The sequence below is a fragment of the Carettochelys insculpta genome, chromosome 6, assembly GCF_033958435.1.
Source record: "Carettochelys insculpta isolate YL-2023 chromosome 6, ASM3395843v1, whole genome shotgun sequence".
Taxonomy (NCBI): Eukaryota; Metazoa; Chordata; order Testudines; family Carettochelyidae; genus Carettochelys; species Carettochelys insculpta.
In genome coordinates, this window is record NC_134142.1 from 45430540 (window position 1) to 45454744 (window position 24205).

General features: G+C 43.7%; 1 protein-coding gene across 3 annotated transcripts in view; it reads right to left on the reverse strand.

Annotated features, from left to right (window-relative positions):
• MIPOL1 (mirror-image polydactyly 1) overlaps positions 1-24205 on the reverse strand; it is a 300707-nt gene that overhangs the window by 26593 nt on the left and 249909 nt on the right. For all 3 annotated transcript variants that reach the window (XM_074998812.1, XM_074998811.1, XM_074998813.1), the window contains one exon: positions 21135-21365. In XM_074998812.1, the coding sequence (XP_074854913.1) occupies positions 21135-21365 (231 nt within the window). The remainder of the gene's footprint in view (positions 1-21134; positions 21366-24205) is intronic.

The window sequence follows — 24205 nt, forward strand, 5'->3', positions numbered from 1 at the left end:
CCTCTCTCGACAGTGTTCTGTTGACAAAACAACCATGTAGATGCTCCAGGGCCCTTCTGTCAACAGACAGGGCTTCTGATTCACCAGACAGCCCTATTTGCTCAGCTTCTGGTCAGCTGTTTTGTAGAGAGAGGCCTGGGCAGTCTGGCTGCTCTCTGTCGACAGAGTGGATTACTCTTTCGATCTGCTTTTCTGTGTAGATCTAATCTGTTGACAGAAGTTTTGCTGGGAAATCCCTTCCAACAGTGACTTCTGTCAACAGGGGCTTCTTGTGTAGATGTACCCAGTGAGTTTTGCATCCACACAAGTTTCTTGCATCTACTAATAGAAACTTGGAGGTGCATTAACTTGTACTGTGCTATGGTCCAGGGTCAAGGTGATAATATATTTGAGTTCTGGTAACTGCGCCATAAATAGTGCACGTTATAGTCAAGATGTCCCTTAGCATGTGGTTTAGGTCAACTTCAACCTTTGCCATCTCAAGCACATATACTGTACTTTAGTCAATATTTTTAGACAAAAGCCTTTGGGGTATTACGATCAGTATGTACCAGGAATTCATTCCCATAAAGGTACTGATGAAATCTTTGTGACCAAAAAACAACGTATTTTTTTCCTATTAAAGGAAGGGGCTTTTTTTGCTGCTCTTTGAATCATTGGTATGGAAGCAAAGAGAAATGGAGCACCTGCACCATTCTCGCTAGCTTCTCTTCATCTTCCTTGATCACAATATCATCCACTGAGGAATGAATGATGAACAAAAACTCAAGACCCTGGTATCCTGCATAACAGACAGTTCGAATAGGAGGGGCAGACCCCACAGAAAATGGATAGATGATATAGTAGATTGGTGTAGAGCTAATCTACAGCAACTAAGCCACTCCGCATTGTACAGGAAAATATGGAAGGAAATAGTAAGGGAGGCATCAGACACCAACGGGCTCTGAGCCCATGGTTTATGATGATGATGACTCGCAAGTCCACTTGTTTTGATATAAATATTACAAAATAAGGACTTTTCTTTACAATTTCTTCAAGATATTAGTGTGCTTCAATTTCTGTAGTTATTCACAGAAATTTCTTTAGTAATTCTTTAAGTGGTAGCATTTCTGTGGAACTTAGTAGCAGGATTTGGGAAAGTACGTAACCATTCCAACCTGCCATTCCTCTTTATTTTAAAGTTAATACAAGTTTTGTAATAGCCTCTACTTCAGTGTTACCCTGATTAAAGATTTCTCCAGTTAGGACAGATGGAAAGATCAAGGAATATGGAGTGCAAGTGGTGTTCTTGTCCATTCCCCTGATTGAAGGAAGTGGACCAGGTAGAGATCATTGAATTGTGGAGGTAAATGTGTGGTTGCGCAGGTGGTGTTGGAGGGAGAGCTTTGGTTTCTTTGACCATGGGACTCTGTTTTGGGAACAAGGATTGCAAGGAAGATATTGCAAGAGATTGCAAGGAAGATCCACCTAACGAAGAGAGAAAAGAGCATCTTTGCCGGCAGGCTAGCAAACCTAGTGAGGAGGGCTTTAAACTAGGTTCATCGGGGGATGGTGACACAAACCGTGAAGTAAGGGTGGAAGGAGGAAGGAACAACAAAGCAGGACCCCTGATTCAAAAGGAGAAGGTAGACCAATCAGCTAACTATCTAAGATGTTTGTACACAAATGCAAGAAGCCTGGAAAACAAATAGGAAGAATTAGAGGCCCTGGCACTGTTAAAGAAGTATGAGGTGATTGGAATAATGGAGACTTGGAGGGATGACTCACATAGTTGGAGCACAGTCATGAAGGGTATAAACTGTTGAGAAAGGACAGGCAAGGGAAAAAAGGAGCAGGAGTTATGCTGTACGTGATAGAGCAGTATGACTGCTCAAAGCTCCAGTGTAAGGAGGGAGAAAAGCTAGCTGAGAGTCTTTGGGTTAAGCTTAGAGGTGGTAGCAACAGAGGTGATGTTGTGGTTGGTGTCTGCTATAGACCACCAGATCAGGTAGATGAGGATTTCTTCAGACAACTAAGACAAACTTCCAAATCACAGGCCCCGGTTCCCATGGGAGACTTCAATCACCTAGACATTTGTTGGGAGACCAATACAGCAGCACACAGACCATCCAGGAAGTTTTTGGAGAATGCTGGGAATACACTTCCTGGTACAAGTGCAGAAGGAACTGACCAGGGGCTATGGGCAGCTTGAGCTGCTGCTCACAGTCAGGGAAGAACTAGTAGGAGAAATAGAAGTGGGTGGCAGCTTGGGCTGCAGTGACCATGTGGTAGATGTTAGATCCTGATAAGAGGAAGAGAGATGAGCAGTAAAATACAGACCCTTGATTTCAGAAGAGCAGACTTCGACTCCCTGAGAGAACTGATGGGCATGGTCCCTTGGGAAATAGATATGAAGGGGAAAGGAGCTCAGGAGAACTGGCAGTATTTTAAAGAAGTCTTATTAAAGGCACAGGAACAAACCATCCCAATGCGCAGTAAGCAAACATGGTAGGCAACCAGCTTAGTTTAACAGCAAGTTCAAACTCAAACGGGATTCAGAAAGGAAGTGGAAACTTGGACTGATGACTAAGGAGTATAACTATATCACTGGAGAATGCCGGGGAGTAATCAGGAAAGTGAAAGCACAGTTGGAATTGCAGCTAGCAAGGAATGCGAAGGGTTACAAGAAGGGTTTCTATAGGCATGTTAACAATGAGAGGGTGATCAGAGAGGTTGTGGGGCCATTATTGGATGAGGGAGGTAATCTAGTGAGTGATGATGCAGGAAGAGCTGAAATACTCAATGCTTTTTTTTGCCTCAGTCTTCACGGATAAGATCAGTTCCCAGCCTACGGCACTAGGCATTGCAGTATGTGAAGGAGGTGGGCAGCCCTCAGTGAGGAAAGAACAGGTTAAGAGATACCTAGAAAAGCTAGTGGTACACAAATCCATGGGTCCAGATTTAACTGATCCAACGGTACTGAGGGAATTGGCAGATGTCTCTGCAGAGCCTTTGGCGATTATCTTTGAAAACTTGTGGAGATCGGGAGAGGTCCTGGATGACTGGAAAAAGGCAAATGTAGTGCCCATCTTTAAAAAAGGAAAGGACAATACAGGGGACTATAGACTGGTCAGCCTTACCTCAGTCCCTGGAAAAATCATGGAGGGGATCCTCAAGGAATCCATTTTGGAGCACTTGGAAGAGGGGAAAGTGATCAAGCATAGTCAACATGAATTCATCAAAGGCAAGTCATTGCTGACCAATCTGATTTACTTCTATAATGAGGTAACTGGCTCTGTGGACATGGGAAAGTCAACAGATGTTATATACCTTGACTTTAGCAAAGCTTTTGATATACACTCCCACAACATTCTTGCTCATAAGTTAAGGAAGTATGGATGGGATACATGGACAGTAAAATGGATAGAAAGCTGACTTGATGGATGGGCCCAAGGGGTAGTTGTCAATGGCTCAATGTCTCGTTGGTGGTCGGTTTCAAGTAGAGTGCCCCAAGGATCAATTCTAAGGCCAGTACTGTTCAACATCTTTATTAATGACCTGGATGAGGGGATGGATTGCACCCTCAGCAAATTTGTGGATGATACTAAGCTAGGGGGTCAGGTAGATACATTGGAAGGTAGGGATAGGGTCCAGATTGACCTAGACAAATTGGAGGAATGGGCCAAAAGAAATTTGATGAGGTTCAACAAGGAGAAGAGTCCCGCACTGTTACAGGCTGGGGACTGATTGGATAAGCAGCAGTGGAGCAGAAAAGGACCTGGGGATTATAGTGGATGAGAGGCTGGATATGGGCCAACAGTGTGCCCTTGTAGCCAAAAAGGCTAAAGGCATATTGGGGTAAATTAGGAGAAGGATTTCCAGCAAACCTACAGAAGTTACTATGCCCCTCTACTCAGCACTGGTGAGGCCACATCTGGAGTATTGTATGCAGTTCTGGGCTCCACAATATAGAAATGATGTGGACACATTGAAGCGGGTCCAGTGGAGGCCAACGAAAATGATTAAGGGGCTGGAGCACGTGACCTATGAGGCAAGCCTGAGAGATTTTGGCTTATTCAGTTTGCATAAGAAAAGACTGAGGGGTGATTTGATAACAGCCTTCAACTTCCTGAAAGGGGACTCTAAAGTGGATGGAGAGACCCTGTTCACGGTGGTGACAGATGGCAGAAAAAGGAACAATGGTCTGAAGTTACAGAGTGAGAGTTGTAGGTCGGATATTAGGAAAAACTATTTCACAAGGAGGGTGGTGAAGCACTGGAATGCGTTACTGAGACAGGTAGTGGAATCTCTATCTCTAGAGGTTTATAAGTCCCAGCTTGACATAGTCATAGCTGGGATGATTTGGTTGGGGTTGATCCTGCTGTAGGCAGGAGGCTGGACTAGATGACCTCCTGAGGTCCCTTCCAGCCCTAGAATTCTATGATTCTATGAAATGTTTTATCCTTATTGCTGGCTTTGCAGCATTTGCCTTTATTTATCAAACCTAAAGTCCTATTTCTTTGTCACAATTCCTTTCTTGGGCCACAAAGTCAATAGCATCAGTGATATCGACTACACCTAACACAGACTGCAAAATTCTAACTGGACACACACCTAGGGCAATCAATTTATTTTTCCAGTCAAATAAAGTATTTTTAAATTACCCTCAATCAACATGGCAAAGGATAGGTGACTTGATTTTATGCCTGGGGTAGTAAATATTCATTGAATTTTGCAAGAATAACCTTTACTTTTTATGGAACATGAGTAGTACACTAGATATACTGAGAGAAACAGATATCTACCTTTATAGGAAAAGGAAGTTACTCACAGATGTTTTTTTGAGATGTGTGTCCCTTGGCTGCTCCACTCTGGGTGTCAATGTGTCCTAATGCTGGTGCTCAGAGATTCTTCGATAGCCATGGTTTCCCATGCCACACATGTGCATTAGTGTCTCCTTGTACCAGCTGGTATGCACACAGCATGTGCCCTCCATTTCTTCTCTACCTAAGCAAATAGAATAGGTCGCTCCAAAGCAGGGGTAGGAGGGAGGGAAGTGGAGCACCCACGTGGACACATATCTTGAAGAGCCATCATTACTGCACAGGGTGAATAACTTCCTCTTCTTTGAATAGAGTCTCTGTGGGTGCTTCTCTCTGGGTGAATATAAAGCAGTAGTTGCACCTTGGAGGTGGGTATGGAGCCCAGTAACATACTGTTGACATAACTGCTTGTCCCATTTGAATGGAGAAAGCAGTGGAAGACGAGAGAGCACAGTGCTGTGCAAGTGTGTTGCTGGAAGACCATGTCACTCCCTTGCATGTGTCTGTAAGGGTACATTCTTGAGAAAGGCGGTGGAGGAAGACATGGCCTGGGTAGAATGGGAGGTGACAGCACACAGAAACTCCCTGCAATGAAGTGCATAGCAAGTGTGAATACAGCTGGAGATCCACTCAGACAGCCATTAAGAAGAAATGGGCAGATCCTTGGACCACTCTGCAAAGGAGAGGAAGAACCTAGAAGACTTGCACTAAGGCCTCGTGCGGTTGATATAGAAGGCCAATGCCTGACAAACAACCAGATTGTGCCACGCTGCATTTTGCAGGATCAGAATGAGGCTCCAGGAAGAATGCAGGTAAGTGGATAGGTTTGTTGATGTGAAATGGAGAGGGAGCCTTAGAAAGACACTTAGGATGAGGGTGAAGAGTGACCCTATTCTTGGCAAACATGGTATAAGGAGGTTCAGCCATGAGAGCGACAAGCTCTTCAACTCTCCTGGCCAATGTGATGGAAACTAAAAATGAGACCTTCATCAACAGATGGAGCCAGGAATATGTCACCAGGGGTTCAAAGGGCAGTTTCATGAAGCAGCTGTGCACATGATTAAGGTCTCAAATAGGGACCGGAGGATGGGCTGACAGGAACATGTTTTGCAGACTTGTCAGAAAATGTTTGGTGCTGTGATGGGTGAGAAAGGAAATCCCATCCTCTGCTTGCTGGAATGCTGCCAATCCTATGGCATACATCTGGACAGTTCTGAGGGCTAGGCCTGACTCACAGAGGCGCAGCAGGTAGTTGAGGAGGATGGGAAGTGGTCCGGTGTGAGGAGGTATAGGATGGTTAGCGCCCAACCACTGAGAGAACTGCTTCCATTTGCAGAGATAGGACTCGTGTATGGAGTTCCATCTGCTGTTAAGGAGAACCCTCTTTAACCCCTTGGAGCATGTGATTTCAGCATTCTGGAACCATGAAGGAGCCATGTGTGGAGGCACAACCTGAATGGATTGGGGTGAAGGGTGCAGCTGAAGTCCTAAGAGAGAAGGTTGCAGCAAGAGGGAAAAGCATATGGGTTTGCTAGTTACATCCATTACAGGTAAGGATACCAAGATTGCCTGGACAACACCAGGGCTATCAAGATGAAGCAAGCCTGATCCAGTCTGACCTTGACCAGAAGCTTGTGAAGCAAGGGAAGGGAAGGAAATGAGTAAAGAAGAGGTGCAGCCCCACTTGATGGAGAAGGCATGCCTGAGGGAGTGTCTCCCCAGACCTGCTCTGGAGCAAAACTGGTGACATTTTCTGTTGATTTCAGTCACAAACCGGGCCATACATGGCTGGCCCCAAATCTGGAACACATGATTGAGGAGCTACCATGTCGATCTCCCACTTGCAGCGATCTCTGAATGAGCGACTGATGGCATCTGTGGTCACATTCAGTATTGTGGAGAGATATGTGGCCATGGGAGTGATGTGATGCCGAAGGTAGCAAGTCAACATTTTTATGGCCTCTGCATTCAGGGGCGGGGACCAAACTCTACACTGACAGTTGATATAATACATACAGATGGTGTTGTCTTTGAGGATGTTGACACATTTACATGTGAGATGACATTGGAAATGCCTGCATGCATAGTGGACCACTCTGAGTTCCAGGAAGTTTATGTGGAGAGCTTGCTCAGTGAAAGACCATTTGCCCTGGACCATGCATGAATCCAAATGGGCCCCCCATCCCTAAGGGAGGCATCTGTAGTAAGGGTGATAGACAGGGGTGGCTGGTGGAACAGCACCCCGCTCAGAACATTGTTTGGACTTGTCCACCTCTGGAGGGAGGCAAGAATGCACGGCGGTACAGCCGCAGTCTTGGACAGTGGGTCTCTGGCTGGGGTGTAACATGCAGCAAGGAATGACTGAAGACCCCACACATGAAGTCTGGCCAGTTTGACCTTATACATGGTAGCAGCCTTGTGCCCCAGCAGCTGGAGGTGGACGTGCATTGGTAGGGTGGGGGACAGTCTGCACCACCAGGATGAGATTGCACAGGGCCTGGAATGTCTGGAAGGGCAGAGCGGCCCGAGTGATGGTAGTCATTATCTGAGCTCCAATGAACTTTAGGGACTGCGTAGGTTGAAGTGTTCACTTCTTGTAGTTTACGTGGAAGCTGAGACGTAACAGGAGGTGCATGGTGACCCGCACCATGTGAAGGCCTTCTGGGAATGACAGCCCTTTTGTGAGACAATCATCCAGATAGGTGAAGATGATGACCCCATGCTGACACAGGTGGGTGGCCACAGCTACCCGAGACTTGGAGAATATCCTGGGTGTGGTGGAGAGCCCAAACAGGAAGATCCAGTACTGATAATGGTGGGACCCCACTGTAAACCAGAGGCAATGCCTGTGTGCTAAGTGGATTGTGATGCGGAAATAGGCATCTTGTAGGTTGAGAGCCAAAAGCCAATCGTTTCTGTCCAGTGATGGAATAACAATCGTGAGAGTCACCATCTTGAAGGTTGATAAAGAATGTATTTGTTGAGTCTCCTGAGGTTGAGTGTGGGCCTCCACCCCCCATTTTTCTTCTGAGTTAAGGAGCACTTGGAGTAAAACCCCCTGCCCCCAAAACTCCACGGGAACTGGCTCGATGGTGCCGAGATGGAGGAAGTGCTGAACCTCTTGCTTGATGAAAAGCTCATGAGAGGGGTCCCTGAAGAAGGATTGGGTGGGGGAGGGGGAAGAGGCAAATGGGATAGAATATCCCCAGGCCACTAGCTCCAGGGTCCATTTGTCTGAGGTAATGGCAGCTCAGCTGGAGAAAAAGGGGCAGAGATGGCTGTGGAACAGATGGAGCCTATACTGTGCGATGGCATGTATAGAAAGATCTCTCACACTCCTGACCACAGCCTCAAACCTGCTGTTTGATTGCTGAGGATAGGAGGCTGTGGGCTGTTGGTGGTGTTGCTGGTGGGGTCTTTGCTGCTGGGACCTGTGTTGCGGGTGAGGTTCAAAACGCTGCAGTTGCTGCAGGAACTGCTCCTGTGGTCTGATAGGGATGGGGGAGGCGGGGCGTATATCCCCAGTGTATGCAGCGTCATGCAAGAATCCTTTATAGAGTGAAGGAACTTGTCCATGTTTTCAGCAAACAAATGATGTTTTCTGAAGGGAAGGTCCTCCACTTTTTGCTGCAGGTCCTAGGGAACCCCCGAGGGCTGAAGCCATGGTGTGAGCCTCATGACCAGGGTGGAAGTTGTGACCCTGGCTGCCATATCTGCTACGTGCATGAGGGACTGAAGTGCAATGGGGGCAATGATGTGACCCTCGCAGATGACGTTCACAAGGGCCAGGCGCTGCTGCTCAAGTAAGGTGGGGACCAATGCCTGCAGTTTGGAGTAATTTAGATGGTTGTAGTCAGCCAGCATGCCCACTTAATTCACCACCCTCAGGAGCAACATGCAGGAGAAATAGACTCTGAGCCCCATGATGTCCCACTTCTTACTCAACTTGTTCTGAGAGGTGGAATGAAAGGACTTGGTCTTATTGCAGATGGCCACCACCAATGAATTTGGCTGTGGGTGAGTAAATAAGAACCTTGCTTCTTTGGAGTCCACAAAGTAGCACTTGTCAACCCTCGTTAGTGGATGCCGGTGTCTGCCATATGACGGTGATGGGTTCCATAATGGCCTCGTCCATAGGCATCTCAATCTTGGAGAAGGAAAGAGGCTGCAGGGAGCAGAGAATCTGCATTGTTTAACTGGCACTTCCTGCAGGTCCTTTTCCTGGGCCTGGGACACCCATGAAAACAACTCCTGGAGTGCTCTCAAGTCATGGGCAGGGGGAGTTGACACCAAAAGCACTGTGTTGTTTGGTGAAGATGAGGAATGGTGCAGCAGGGCTCTCTCCTCACCCTCTGACAGGGAATCCTCAACCCCAGAATGTTGAGATGGTGGCTACATCACCAACATGGTGGGTTGTGGTGACATGGGGTGATACCTGGACACCGTGGATGGTGCTGGCAAGATGTGGGAATGGGGGGACCACTCCTGCCAAGGTGACCACTGTGGCGTCGGCTCATGAGTGTATGGGCAGTGGTGTGCAAAACATGGCAGGGGCGGCTGTGGATAGGCCCTGGGAAGTGATGCATCCTCCTAGTTGAAGTGTGTGAGACTGGAGCGCTGTGAAAAAAAGACACTCCTGAGGTTGGAGCTGCCCTTTCCCGGCATGAGTGGTTTAGCCCCTGAGCCCTGCGAAAACCCTGAGCATTGAGACAAACACAGAGATGCAGATGGCACCAGGGACACTTTGTGCAGCGAGCTGGGCAGTATCAGTGCCGGCGCCATGTGCTCTCTTGGTGGTGAGTCCTCACAGTGCTGATTCGATGCTGTGCCACTCTATGGTGCTGGTGGCTTTGGTGAAGTGGTGTTCCAGGGCCACTTTGGTACCGTTTCTCCAGGGCCACACAAGAATGGACTTGCGTGGTGCTGAGTCTGGTGCCTCATGTGAGCAGTGCGGAGACTTGGCACTGCTTGCACTCTGGGTCCAGCACTGAGGATGTGGTCTTGGTTTTGGAGGACCTCTTATGCCCAGGAATAGAAGCGGCTGAAGCAGGTGGTGCCGACGGCATCGGAGGTACCGAGTGTTGCCAACTCAGTTCCAAATGCGCTCTCTTTAGTGGTGCTGGCAACATCGTAGCAATCTTTCCAACTGGCACAGCCCGCAAAGAGGGCACCATAGGCCAGGAACACACTGGAGAAGGGTCTGCCATTGTGGGTGGAGCGCCAACCAAGGCAGAGGGATGCACAGCATCCGTACCTTTGGGGTCCTGTGCTGATTCCTTAGCAGGAGGCTGCTCCGGGGCCATTAGTTGGAGGGACTTTTCACAGAGATAAGTCTTGAGTCTGTTGGCTCAGTCCCTCCTGTCCCTTGCTGAGGCTGGAGCAATGGGTGTAGGAGAGCGTTTGGTGGCCCTCACCCAAGCACTTGATATGGGAAGCTTGGCCATTGGAGAGCAGACTGGCTTCTCTGCAGATTGCGCATTGTGTAAAGCCCTGGCAATGATGCAGCAACTATTCCTAATGCCACAAACTATCGAAAAGAACTTTTTTTACTTGACCATTGAGGATGAATAGCTTGCAGAAAAGGGTATGAAACACTAAAGTAACTAACTAACTCTTTTTGTCTTTCAGAGAGAGAAAGCAAAGCTCTGTCTGAAGCAGAGGACGGCAGAAAAGGAACTGAGGGGCCCACGCCGCACGCATGCACCAGCTAGTACCAGGAGGCACTCCTGTGCATGCGTGGGGTAGGAAACCATGGCTACAGAAGAATCTCTGGGCGCCAGCTCGAGGATGCACCATCGCCCAGAGGGTAGTACCCAAAGGGATACTACTCAAAGAAGAAATGTGTTATACCCAAATATTCTCTACATATGCAGGTCAAGTTGTCACGAGGGACTGCATGCTTCTAACACAAATTGATATTCAGCTCCAGTCCAGTTTAATACTTCTTTCTCCAATGGCTAAAAGAGGAAATTGCTTTCACTTTATAGCTTTATTAAGTTCCCTTGGATCAAGACATACCATCACCAATTGCTTTCTTACCACTACAATTAGATGTACCTAGACAGTTGGTTTACTGACTTTCTTTCTAAATTGTAATTTCAGCACACATTAGTTCCTGTATACTGCTATTACGGAAAAAAAATTGCAGAGTGGAATAAAAACAAAGATTATTTTAAAATAAATTTTGTTACTACTGTATATTATTTTCAGTTATATCATACCTGAACTTTTTTTATAAAGTTCAGTTAGTCTTAATTCTTCACAGGACTTCAACCCTAGTGCAGACTGAGTTTCCATACTCACTGTTATAAAACCTATTCAGTTTACACTCCCTCTGTTCGGAGCTTAGGTTTTTGTATTTGTGTTTTTCTACTTCAGACTGCCTCATGTACCTATCTATTCCAGGCAGGCCTGAGAAAGCTTGCATCAGCTGTGGCACACTTTGTAAGTTTCCTTTGGGATCCCTCGTACTTTTGTGCCTTTGGAAATGTTGATGCTGGTATGTGTTGCCCTCCAAACTCTGTAAGAGTCAGCAAGTGGACCTTGTAAGCTTAATGGGGCCCATGGTGTATTGTAATTCTCACATGTAGCAATCGATAGATATTTGGGCCAAGTAACAATGCCATCATAAGCAGGCAGGATGCAAAACTTCCTCAAACCTCTCATTCCTCCCAAAGCCTGAACATCATATCAAAACAAAACAATAATTCATCTCTAAGATATAGCACCACCCATTGATGGAGGTTCTACCTAAAATGACCATACAACAACTGCCCAACACCTGTAGACAGGGCATTGGGTACTTCAGTGGCTGGCCAAATGAAGAGAACAATGCTTTATGGTTCTGGATGGGGGAGATGAAAACTGCTGCAAAAGGAGTCAGCATGGTTGCTGAATCATCCACTAGGAAGGCCAGGTTTAAAAGGGGCAGCCCTGTGCTTGAAGCCTTCCTTTTACACCAAGCAAGCCGAAGCAGGACCCTCCCCTCTACAAAGTACAATACCAGTTTTGGATAAGACCAGTTGTTGGGATTGAGCTAGCTGCACCCTTTTTTAAGGGGTCTGGGAAAGAACTTTTCTCATAACGCTGTACTGACTTCGTTGAAGATGGATTTTCCTGCCTTTCCCCGAACTGGTTCAGGAAGAGCTCTATTCACGCATGGCATGAAGGGCAGTAGGCAATATGCTGCAACTCATTACTTAAGTATAGTGTGGATGTCCAGTGGAGTTGCTCCATAGAGAAGGGATACAATGACTTGGAAAAGGACTAAAAAGAGATGTTCATTAAAGGAACAAAAGGGGAGTGGGGGTGATAGGGCACTCCCTATGCTTGGTATGACAAAGAGTAAACCCTCCCATTCTTACAGACCACCTTAACTCTCCTATGAGGAGGATGGAGGGTAAGGTACTGAAATGGTTTTGCTGGAGGAACCTGGATGGCAAAAGACAGGGGAGATGATAGGAACTCCCCAACGCCCAGTACAGTAAGGTCTTGGCAATAAATTTGTTGAGGGGACTTGCATGGAAACAGAGGGGAGATGGTGAAAGCTCTGAAAGTAATTACTGAATAAACATGGGGTTACCTGCTTTTACACTATACTTTTATTTGTTGGATAGTCCCAGACATTTCATAACGAAGTTCTGGCCTGTTGAAACCCATGTCAAATGTCCCTTGTCCTTTTGGCATTGCCAGACAATATACATAATTTGCTTTTAACAGCTGCATTCTTCAGTCCTCACTAGCGTATTCTCCCTTGCAGATCTAATGCATCAACTTTTGATCCAGATATGAAATGGTACACATTTGTTAATTTTCATCACTGTCATGTTACGCTAATCTTATCTCTCATAGACCTTTCACAGATGCTACTGACACCAGACATTGACTCTGTTGTCTTTAAGAACAGACATTTGTAGAACCTCTCCAGAATAAGCATTTATTCAGTTGTCTTTTGGAGGTATTCACTACCATCTTCACTATAAACTGTTGGCAAGATCCTTAGGGTAAATTGGCATAGATCAACTTGGTAGAGCTCAGCTGATTCGCACAAACTGGCCCTATATTTACATTCTTCCAGAATACAGCAGTGCTTACTTTATGTTCTAGAACACCAGAACTCATTAAAATTACTCTCAAAAGAATGTTAAAAGACTATTGTTATTCACCTTCAGTATAAACTTCCACTGACACAGAATTACAGCACTCTTCTTTACCATCAAGCCCACTTCTGACATTATGGGCCAAATTCTTTGCTGGCATACATGGGTGAAATACCACTAAAATGAATAGAGCTGCACCTATTTACTCCATTAGATAATTTGGTCCTCTTATCCCTGAAATCCCTCTTTTAAAATTAATGAGCAGAATCCAATGTAAATTTAATAAAATAATCTGACCTTGTAATCATAAACATATTACTGACCTAAGAGGAACAAATTAAGTGTTGTGGAAGCCCCAAAACAGAGAAACCTATTTATGGTATTTAAAGCAAAGACAGATGAGTTCTCTAATATTGGGTGATTTCTCCAAAACAAATGTACAACTTGTTTCTTTTGTACAGTGCTTCTGCTCATAATTCTTAATTAACTAGATCCACCCTTATCTTTGAAGACTGACTGAAGGTATACATGACACCACACATACATCAGCTAAATATATTTAGATATGATTTTAAGAGGGAGATAACTAGTTAATAGCATTTACATAGACTCAATCAGCATAACAATCCTGAAGGCTAGTTTGCAGTCTGTTTCCTGTTTAACACAAGTTGTACTCTGCAGAATATAATCTGTACATTAAAGATATCATGCTTGCAGTTAAAAAAATCTGAAGACTTTAGACCTACAAATAAAAGACATCCATTTTATCCTTTTCTGAGACACTGACCTGTATCCTCATTTAAAAATGAACACCCCATCTTTATGTTATTAAACCTTTGTTTTGATCTGTTAGTATTCACCAAAGTGCCATTTTATAAAACCCCACACTGAATAGGCAAGGCTGGAGGTAACCATCTGCAGCTTTAGAGTCTGCGTTTGAATTGATGAAAAGAGCTTTGTGTTTTCATTGCCAAGTTTGATTCTTCCAGTCATTAGGCATTCCCCTCAGATCGCATCAATGAAGCGGACTCTCTTACATCCATGTGTTAAATTCTCCTCTCCTCATGGTTTCCTTTGCCAGCTATACTCCAGGAAGACTACTGGGTCTTAGCTACATTCTTCTCACAGCTGTGTTAAAAAAGAGCATCAGAGCTTCTTCCCAAAACCCATATGTGTATCTGGTCAGCCCCTGTCTGAGGGTCACCTCACATTGTGGTGTGATTATTCAAAGATTCATTCTTGTTCTTGAACTGCACTACTCAGATCATTCTGAGAAAGATTAGACCCTCCAGTGGGCACTAGAGAATGTCCTGGACATTGATGTGAAATGCACACAACTCCTATACTCAGAAGGCAGATTAGTTTTACTTTCAGAGACAGAGGATTCTAACGTTTATTAAATGTTCAGTACTTATTTCTTTTCATTTCCACAGTCTTTTCACATGGGTCAAAAGCCAGCATAAAAGGAAAAGAGAAACTAGTCATTTTTGTGTGTCTCATTAATGGAAATATTTGCCATGCAAAGCAAAGAAACAAAACAGTTTTTAGTAAAATACCTGAAAACAAAGAGTTTGCACACCGGAAATGCAATGGGAAAAATGTAGGATTGTGCAGAATGGGTATGTTCCATTAACAGTATGGGTTATGCTGGCAAGTAACATGCAAGAATTGTCATTTTATTATACATTAAAAATGTTACCAAAATTTCGATGTATCACTGGTAAAATTAAATATATCTTTTATGAGGTAAGTCCCTTTGCTGAAATCACCGAACTATATAGGACATACTTAAATTTTGTCTTGCATTTTTGCCAGTTGAAAAGCAGAAACATTTTTTTAAAGAACTGAGTTTCAATAAACAATTACAGATAAAGTTAAGGGCGTTCTCACTTTCATATTTTTTTAGCCCATTAAGAAAAGTAAATTGGAAAATATACGTACAAACATTTATCACAGTTTGGGTTTATTTTCTTAGATTTATATTCTAACAACCAACACAGGAACCTCTGTTCTAGATGTATACATGTCTTTTCACCTGTATGTACAGAAATATTTTGGGGGTGCACATAAACACAAAGAGTCAGACAAATTTACTGATCTAATCTAATGTAGTTAAATTACCCATTTAAAACCCATAACTAAAATCTCATACACTTAAATTCACACTATCCTCACAACTAACGCTATAGAAATGGAGATCGTCCTGGAGAGAATGTATCATAACCACATCAGTCTTTACTGATAAATATTTACATTGGTTTGGCACTTTTAGGACTTCCTCCTGTTTTTGTTGAACTGGACAGCCACTGCCAATCCCCAGCAGTTCCACCAGAGGACACTTTAAAATCCACCCCAGGCTTCATATGATACAGACTGGCAGAGGCGCTAATTGATTTACAGCATCTTCCAGATTGATTTTACCTCCTCTAAGTCAACCCCACTTCCCTTTTGGGGCTGAAACAGCTGGCCCCACCAGCACAGCTAATTTGTAGGTGCATTCTGCATTGTGTCACCACAGGCCCAAATGCTTTGTTGATCAAAATTAAATAAAAATATTTACTTATGGAAATTATATCTATTTTTATAGTCTGACAATTTCATATACTGTTGCAGATTGTTTTAAATATCAGGTACCTAAGCAGAGCTGAGCAAATAACAGATATTTTGGTTTGCTGTCTGTTCTAAAAAAAATGGGAAAAATTCATGTGAGGTTGAACCAAAAAACATTATTTTCAATTGATGGTAAAACAAAAAGCTGTTTGTTTTCTTTTTTTTGGCTCAAACAAAAATTTGAGTTCTACCCAGAAATGAAAAATTTCATTTAGAAAGTTTAACATTTTCAAAGAAAATTAAAGGATGTTGTGAAATGAAAAGACGTTTGAATTAAAAAGTAAAACTTTTTATTTTGAAAATATCAAAGTCAAATAAAATTTTTAAGAAAGGTTTTTCATCCTCAGAGGCAACACTTTGGAGAAACTGACACAAATTTTGCAAATGTTTTGGTATTACTAAATCTGCTTTTTTGGCCAAAATCAATAATTTTGATCTAAAATTCTGTCCAACTCTCTAGGTAATAGATCTTATCTATTAAATATTTACCATTATATATGTGTACATGTGTTGCTATTTATGTATTGTAATGCACTGAAAAAATGTGGGAAAGTTTCTTTCTACCTAAATATAAACAGTATTTTTTGATATACAAGTTTGTTATAAGTAAATTCCATTGTATCTGCCCTCTGGCTTACAGCTTCTGTGAGGTGGAATCCAGCAACTTTTTAGATACTGTGTGTCCACATACCAAAGGACAACCCTAATTTACAAGGCACACTAAATCCAGAGAGCAACAATGGCAGGTAGGTAACTTAATATATACACAAATAGATTAAACCCAATAGTGCCACCTTTGATGGAGAAATGAAAGCTGCACTGTATTCTAAGCTGATGACATAACATATATTGTAAGAATTTTATTTTAAAAACTTAATTTCTTTAATATTTTTCAATAATATCAAAGAACTGATGACATTAAGAAAGATTTGTTTGCCAAACCTAATTTTTACTTTTTTAATAACATTCTTAATTATTCTTCCTTAATCAAGCTCATAATTAGTTCTCCTGTTTTAACTCAACTCCATTGAAGTATAATCATTCAATAACACTGAAACAAACAGAAAGTAACTTATCATGTCTCCAGAAGAGACTTCACTTACAAATCAAAATTATACCTGGTTTTGGAATTTTTAAAAGATGTGATGGAGAGGAAGGGGTAACCCTCTACTTTGAATTTTCAATTGGGCTATGGCATTTAGTTTCACATTTTCAATACAAATAAAAAGCTCTGTAGGATAATGCTAAAAATTAAATACGAATATAGCAAAAATCCTTTCCAATTTCTTTTTGAAATGCAGAACATCCTATATCATAAAAAAGTAAAGCTAACAAACCAGTTCCTGCCTAATTGCCAAACACAGATTTGAACGAAGCAGTTGAGGTTACAAAGAAATTGTGAATTCTCAGCCTGGTTTCCCTGCTGATGAGCAGGAACTGTCTGTATAGTTCTCCCAGAGGTGTCAGTGGAATCTCTATAGTGTCACACAAGGGTTCTTAGCTCAAAGTAAACACACTTTCCACAAACTCAGCTGCTTAATCTGTTTGAAGGTTGAATTATAAGATGGGGGTGGATAACTGGGTGCTGGGAAGACGCACTGATAAAAAGGGTATGCTATTGTCATCAAACGACTTCAACCAACTGTTTAATTTTGCCAGAGGACAGATTTTAGCAATAATGAAACTCACTGGACAGAAATTTTCCCAAGTAGTTAAGCAAGTTAAATTGAACAAATTCTTTTCATTATGGCAGTGCATTGGCACCACTAGAGCTCAAGTTGTGTCTGTGCTTCTATCATAGCCGTTCTGGTTTCAAGGGACCGGGACAAATACTGGCCTATAAATTCCACATTTACAAATAGCAAGATAAAAACCAGTAATGTGACAGTTTTCAAATGATATTAGGGAAGGCTTAATAGATGTCAGGACATGGACCATGAGTCCTCCAAGTTCTGTATAGCAAAGAGCATAGCATTGACACTAAATGACACTAAATAATATACATAGTTTATATTAAATTATCAAAAATTGATATGAAATATCAACCCCTATCCAGCAAATCTATTTTTCATACCCATTCAACATACCACCCTCCTTCCTTCCCCACCACCAGAATTTTCCAGCAAGAAGGAACTGAGGGTGGAAGGGGGCAGAGGTGCCCTTTATAGTGTGGCTCATGACTCTAGGGGCCTACAGGTGCTACTAAAAGAAAATCTTCTGGCACTAGTACATGTGGCAAGCACACACACAGCTATGTTGAATGGACATAAGCAATCATTGTGCAGTCACGTGGGATCTGAAAGTCAAGTTGTGTTCACCTTTCCTGTTTGTGCATCATAAAGATGCTACAGATGGAGGAGAGTTATGTTGAGGAACTAGAACCAAGAACTCAGAACCTAGCTTCTAGTCCCTGGAAGGACAGAAGACAAAATATGTGGTTCAGTTAGGCCACAACTTTGTTCTTACATGTCTGGGTATTCCTGGCAGATAAAGCGTACAGGAGAAGTCATATATACCCAAGGGGCTTCTGCCAAGCCTTCCCCTTACCCATTCTGGTTCCCAGTGAACCCACTGCCAGGACATCATCACGTCCCGCTTTCAAATGTAGATTACACAGGGCTATAAAAGAGATGGGTTGGCATCCCACTGTACCAGGAACAACACTCCTGAAATTCTCTCTGCCAACCTGCAATTTATGCTCCTTTAAACATACCTCCTTTAATACCTTCACTAATCCACTTTATCTGATTTCTGTATCTCTGATCTCTTCTCAGTGGAGTGCCTACAGTGGACATCTGTCCTACAGCTACATAGTGAGATGACATCACAGCATAATTCCCATTCCCATTTTGCCCCAAATAAGCCCCAATTCAGTCCATTGTCGGGAATCTGAATATCCCCAGTCTGATAGAGAAGGAAAAATTTATTCCCAATTTCCCAAGAAACGAGCAACCATTGCAGTGTCCACAGAGAATCCTGACAAAACCTAGTATTTCACCACTTCCATGGGTGGACAGTGAATGCTGCTCTTCCCAATCCAGGTAAGAGAGAGCTTTTCCTGCACTGGTGTGGACCTATATAGTTCCCCTCTCTTTTTATCTCATAGGGACGATTTGGTCAGTGACCCCATGCTGACCTGGTACACAGCTGCTGCAGAAAGTCTCTCCTTAGCTCTCAAAGGAGTTAACACTCTATCCCCATATTCATCAGTGATAGGATTATGATATAATTATGACGCATGTTGTATAAAATGTCATGTGAGGTGTCAATGAAAAAGTTATAATTTGCTGAATATGATGCATGCATTATTTTTGTATCTGCAGTAGTGAATATTGACTATACATTTCTGACTCTGACTTTGACTATTTCAAATATGCTTGCTCCTGATAACCCCCCCCAAAGATTTACATATCCAATCTAGCCAGCACACTGTGAATGGCCTTTTCAAGTTGAATGGCCTGCAACAAAGACAATGGGGCATGGGAAAGGCTTATCCTCACCTGTGGATGCTTCAGTCAGTATACAAATAATGGCTGCTGTCACTCATTAAAGCATGCACGGGCATGTGACTAGATCAGATAACACTGGATTCCATTTTAGTATCTGTATTTTTCCACAGACTATGCTGGAGGCCTTGGCTTAAAACAAGACATTCCCTGGATATGGCAGGAACTATAAATGGGAAAGTGACAGCAGCATGGGCCCCCACTAACAACGCAACACTTGGAAACACCTTAGGAATACCGATTAGACTTGGGGTCTCAGGAAGGAAAGAAGGCAGCCTGCCTGTGTATGGAAGCTTGGCAGACTGTTTGTTTTATCTAACAGGGTGAAACACTGCTTGACTCAAATCCTGTCCTCTATTCAAATCCTAAATTTAGAAAACTTACACCGTTCCTGTTTTATTTTGTACAGTGATCTATTTTGATCTGTATATTACTACTTAAAATCCCTTAAAATCTAATCTAATAAATCTGGTTTACAAATTTTATCTAAAACAGTGTGGTTTGGTTGAGTGCCTGGGGAGCCTGCTCAGGAACAAGGGGCTGGTGCACTGTTCTCTCCACATCAGCTGTGTATACACCACAAAGTTTTGTCAACAGAAGAGGTCTTCTGTCGACAAAACTATGGAACATCCACACTATAAATGCATTCTGTCTAGAATCTGTTGACAGACCACAACCTTCCTTCCCGGCACAGTTCCGTCTTGAAAGTATGAGGCACAGTGCCTCTGCAGAAAGAATCTGTCAACAAAATAAAACAGTGTCGATGCTCCAGGAGGCCCTCTGTCAACACAGAGGGCCTGTGGTTCACCAGCCAGCCCTTTTTGCAGAGCTTCTGGTTGGCTGTTCTGTCAACAGAGGGCTGGGCAGCGTGGTGTGGATGTGTTCTGTAGACAGAGGTTCTGTCGGAAAATATCTGTTGACAGTAACTTCTGTCGACAGAATTCCGTAGTGTAAACACAGCTATCGAGGGAGGGGCAGACTGAGGATATACTTATGCAGCAGCCTTATTCTGAAATAAGCTATTCTGGAACAGCTATTCTGACAGAGCTTATTTCAAAAACACATTGGCTGTTTCGACACAGGCCACTTCCTTTGGAAGTGGCACGCTAATACAGGGAGCGAAAGATGCTAATGAGGCATGGATGCAAATTCCCCATGCCTCATTAGCATAACATCACATGATTTGGAGTCCGGAAGACCTTTCTTCCGGACTCCAAAATGCCATGTAGAAGCGTGGCCCCCGGGGGGGTTTTCCGGAAGGAAGTCCTCCTTCCGGAGGCCCCTTATTCCCAAAAATTTTGGCACTTAGCTATTTCAAAATACGGCATCTACACACAGCAGAGCCTACTTCAAAACAGAGCAATTGGATGCACTCTATTCCTTGTCTTAAGGGCACCCATTTCGAAGTAGCTATTTTAAAATAGGTGCTGTTCCTTGTGACATGAAGTTTACCAATTTGGAGTTAAGATGGCCACTATTTTGAAACGATGTCAAAATAGCCTTTGCTTTGCGTAGATGCTAGGAAAGTTATTTCGAATAACAGCTGTTATTTTAAATAACTGTGCAGTGAGGACTACCTTCAAGAAATAAACTTGCATGGGTTAGGCATTTGATCATCATAAGACAGTACAGCTCTGAGGTTCTAGGCTGTGGAACTGGTGGGGAGGGGAGGATGAGAGCTAACAGGAGTCTCTCTATTATTAGTTCATGAATGGTTGAGCAGAAACATTCATGTAACTGAAGCTATGTGTGTGCTTGCCTGAGTAAAGTTCTGTGTGAGCGAAGGACTGGGAGCAGACTACCACTTGTCACAGCATCACTGTGTGGGAGGAAGTCCTGGATGGTGAACCAGGGTTGTGGTACCATGGTTCCAGGTCGCACCCCTGGGGCACACATTTTACAAGCTAGACAACAATCCCCACTCTTTAATGTGCAGTTAGGGGAAGGGGGTTAGTCATAGAGCGCTAAGGCAGTAAACACTGTAAAAACTTAGTTTTTTCACTAAATAAGAAGAAGGCACTTTTAAACAGTCACTTTGTGACTACAACCACACTTTAAACATCAGGAGGCATAAAATCTGATTCTGTTTCATCCACACGTAAAAACAACTGACTTACGTTTGCACTTTCTCGTTGGCCGCTTGTGAAGCTTCTAAAGCTTGCTGAAGCTTCAATTCCAGGTTTGTTCGTTCTGTCATTGCTTGCTGCAGCTGGGTAGCTAGCTGCTCATTTTGGCGATACATGATGGCTACAATATCCTCTCTGCTTTTCAGTGCATCTTCGTATGTACTTAGAGTACAGTTAAACTGATCCTTAAGACTCACTTCTTGTGACAGAGAATTGTGTAAACTGGGAAAACAAAATATATAAATTTATATTATTGGCTCACAATATAAGCTTGGAGTTTGAATTGTAAGAATACCACACTTCAATGACACTGATACAGTAAACCCTCAAAATATGGGGCTTCAAGTTGTGTGTAACTCGCTTTAACGTGACTTAAGCACAACTTGAGATCACTCTGAGGCTGTCAGCCTGCCTAGCTCCCCACAGCTATGGGCAGCTAGGCAGTCTAAGAGCCCCTTCTCCCTGCCTGCCCCCAGCGGCGCCACTGTCAGGCTGACAGCTGTGTGGCTGGAGGAAAGCAGGGAGAAGTAGCCAGGAAACTGACAAGTCCTGGCAGGCTGGTCAGTTTCCCAGGTCCCACAAGCAGCAGGAAGCTGGGAACCAAGGGGCAGCCTGGCTCCCAATTCCCTTTTGCTTGCAGAGCTTGGAAACTGACCAGGGCAGCAGCGCTGGTGAGTTTCCTGGCTCCAAGGAGCGGAAGGCAGTGGGGAGGTAGGCTGCCCCTAGTTCCCAGCTCCCCCACTCCACTGGCTAGAGCCAGGAAACTGACCAAGGATGCTGCCCTGGTCAGTTTCCTGGCTCTGCAAGGGGAGGGGAGCCAGGAGCCAGCTGCTGCCTGGTTCCCAGCTCCCCGCCACTTGCAGGACCCGGGAAACTGACCAGCTTGGTTCCAGTTTCCCTGCTGCTCATGGGACCTGGAAATGTGGCTGGTTAGTTTCCCAGGTCCCGCAAGGGGCGGGGAGAAGGGAGCAGGCTGTCCCCTGGTTCCTGGCTCCCCACCTGTCTGGGAGCCAGGGAACTGACCAGCCACATTTCCCAGCTCCTGCAAGCCCAGGGTAGCTGCTGCCTGGTTCCCATCTCCCCCTCAGCTTGCGCAAAAATTTGAGTTACGTGAGGGTTACACATATAGCAATATAAACTAGTTCTGGAACAAGATCTTTATTATGTAACAGAACAGGAAGCCCAGAAATGTAGAGACATACCATTAAGCTGGAAAATCTTTCTATATTAATTTCAATGAACTTTGAAAATAAAAGCTACTTATTATTTTAAAAGCATCATTTCAAGTGTATAGAAGATTTAAAAAATTCAAAAGAAAACAAAAATCTCATAGAAAAATGGAATCCATCCCCAAATTAATTCTTTATAAATAAAATCTGTGCCACACATAAGCCTACTTTTTCAACATGTTGTATGATAAAGATGGATGTGTGATTTACAAGACTTTGAATTAATCACCATGAATTATGGATTGTGCAATGGAAGATTCAGCTGTTTTGTCATTAAATATTGAAATAAGTGAGTAGAATAAAACAGAGGGATAGAACATTTTGAACAACATAAGTTGCCCCACTGGCTTCAGTGGGATTACTTGTGAAGCAAGGTACTACTCAGTGTGGGTAAGGCTATCAAAATATAGTCCAAAGAGAATAAAAGTGCAACTGACTAAAATAAATTCATGAAACTAATGTGTTTTTCTGAAATACATTTTGCACAGGCTAGCCCAATTCCACACAACCTCAGTCAACTTTTCAGTGCCAGAAATCTCAAATCCCTTCCTGGTATTTGGCATGAATAAAGCACTAATATTTTTGTAAGGATAAGTTGTTCTTAAATTAATAACAAGCAGTTTTGTAGCACCTCAAAGACTAACAAATGTATTAATTAGGTGATGAGCTTTTGTGGGTAAGACCCACTTCCAGTAAGTTTATCTACATCAGGCAGAAATATGCTAATTATCATTATCAGAGGGCAATCACTGTGCCAATTCCATAGCTATAGCTCCTCGCCTCATGGTATTTACATGCCAGGGCATGAACCTACAGTGTCCTAGCTTGCTGAATCTCAACTGGCCATGTGAACCCTGCAGTCATGTTCCATAGTGTGCTTTGATGTACTCCTGTTTCAAATGGTGAGTAGGGAACATCCCTTCACTGACCAGGTACTGGACTAGATGGTAGGTCTGCTCCATTTCTATTTTCCTTCATTCTATCACTTGCCTGCGGGTGAAACGGGATCAAATGTAGAAGAAATTCAGGGAGCACATTTACAACAAAGGCAGTAGAAACAAAAATGCTACAATGAGCAGATAATTTAGAGTACCTCAGGACGACAGCATGTATACTAGAATCTGATGAAAGCAGTTACCATATCAATTAATCAACCATTCTACAAAGTGTATTTTCCTGTTTTCTGATCTGAAATGCAGACTGAACCCGACATTCCAGTCAAACTTTGCATGCAGGGTGCTAGTGTGGAGTGGTATAGGTTGTAGTTATAAAATCTGGGACCAGAGAGCCCTGGTGGCTGGGAGCAGCAGACAGCTATGACCCCACAGTTGGGAATGCCAGTCAGGGCTGGGCAACTGTAGCCAGGCTTGTGAAGGCCAAGAAGCTGGCACTGGTTGTGCTAGCACTGTGCCACTGAGGGCTGGGAAGTTGGTGGTGGCCAGAGCTGGGAAGGGAACCTCATCCGAAGCTGGGAAAGGAGCCAGGGCTGGGAGCCTGGTTGGAGCTGGGAAGCTCTAGCCCAGCTGGTGGCAGGAGGGCCAGTGGCTGAGAGCCCTGCTGGACTCAAAGTGGAGCCCAGTGGCCTGGGCTGGCAGTGGATGGTGTGAAGGGGAACCAGAGAGCACTGATGTCCTCACTCAGGTAAAATCCCTCCTCTGGTACAGCCGAGATCCAGAGGTTGCCAGACCAGGGAGGTGCAACCTGTATATTATTTTTCTTTCCTTTTGCAAGGATATTTATACAGAAAACACCCCCTCTCCCTGCGATCAAGCTGTATAGGAAATCACATACAAATCAAAATGTAATATAGATGCATAAGTAAAATATGGATGA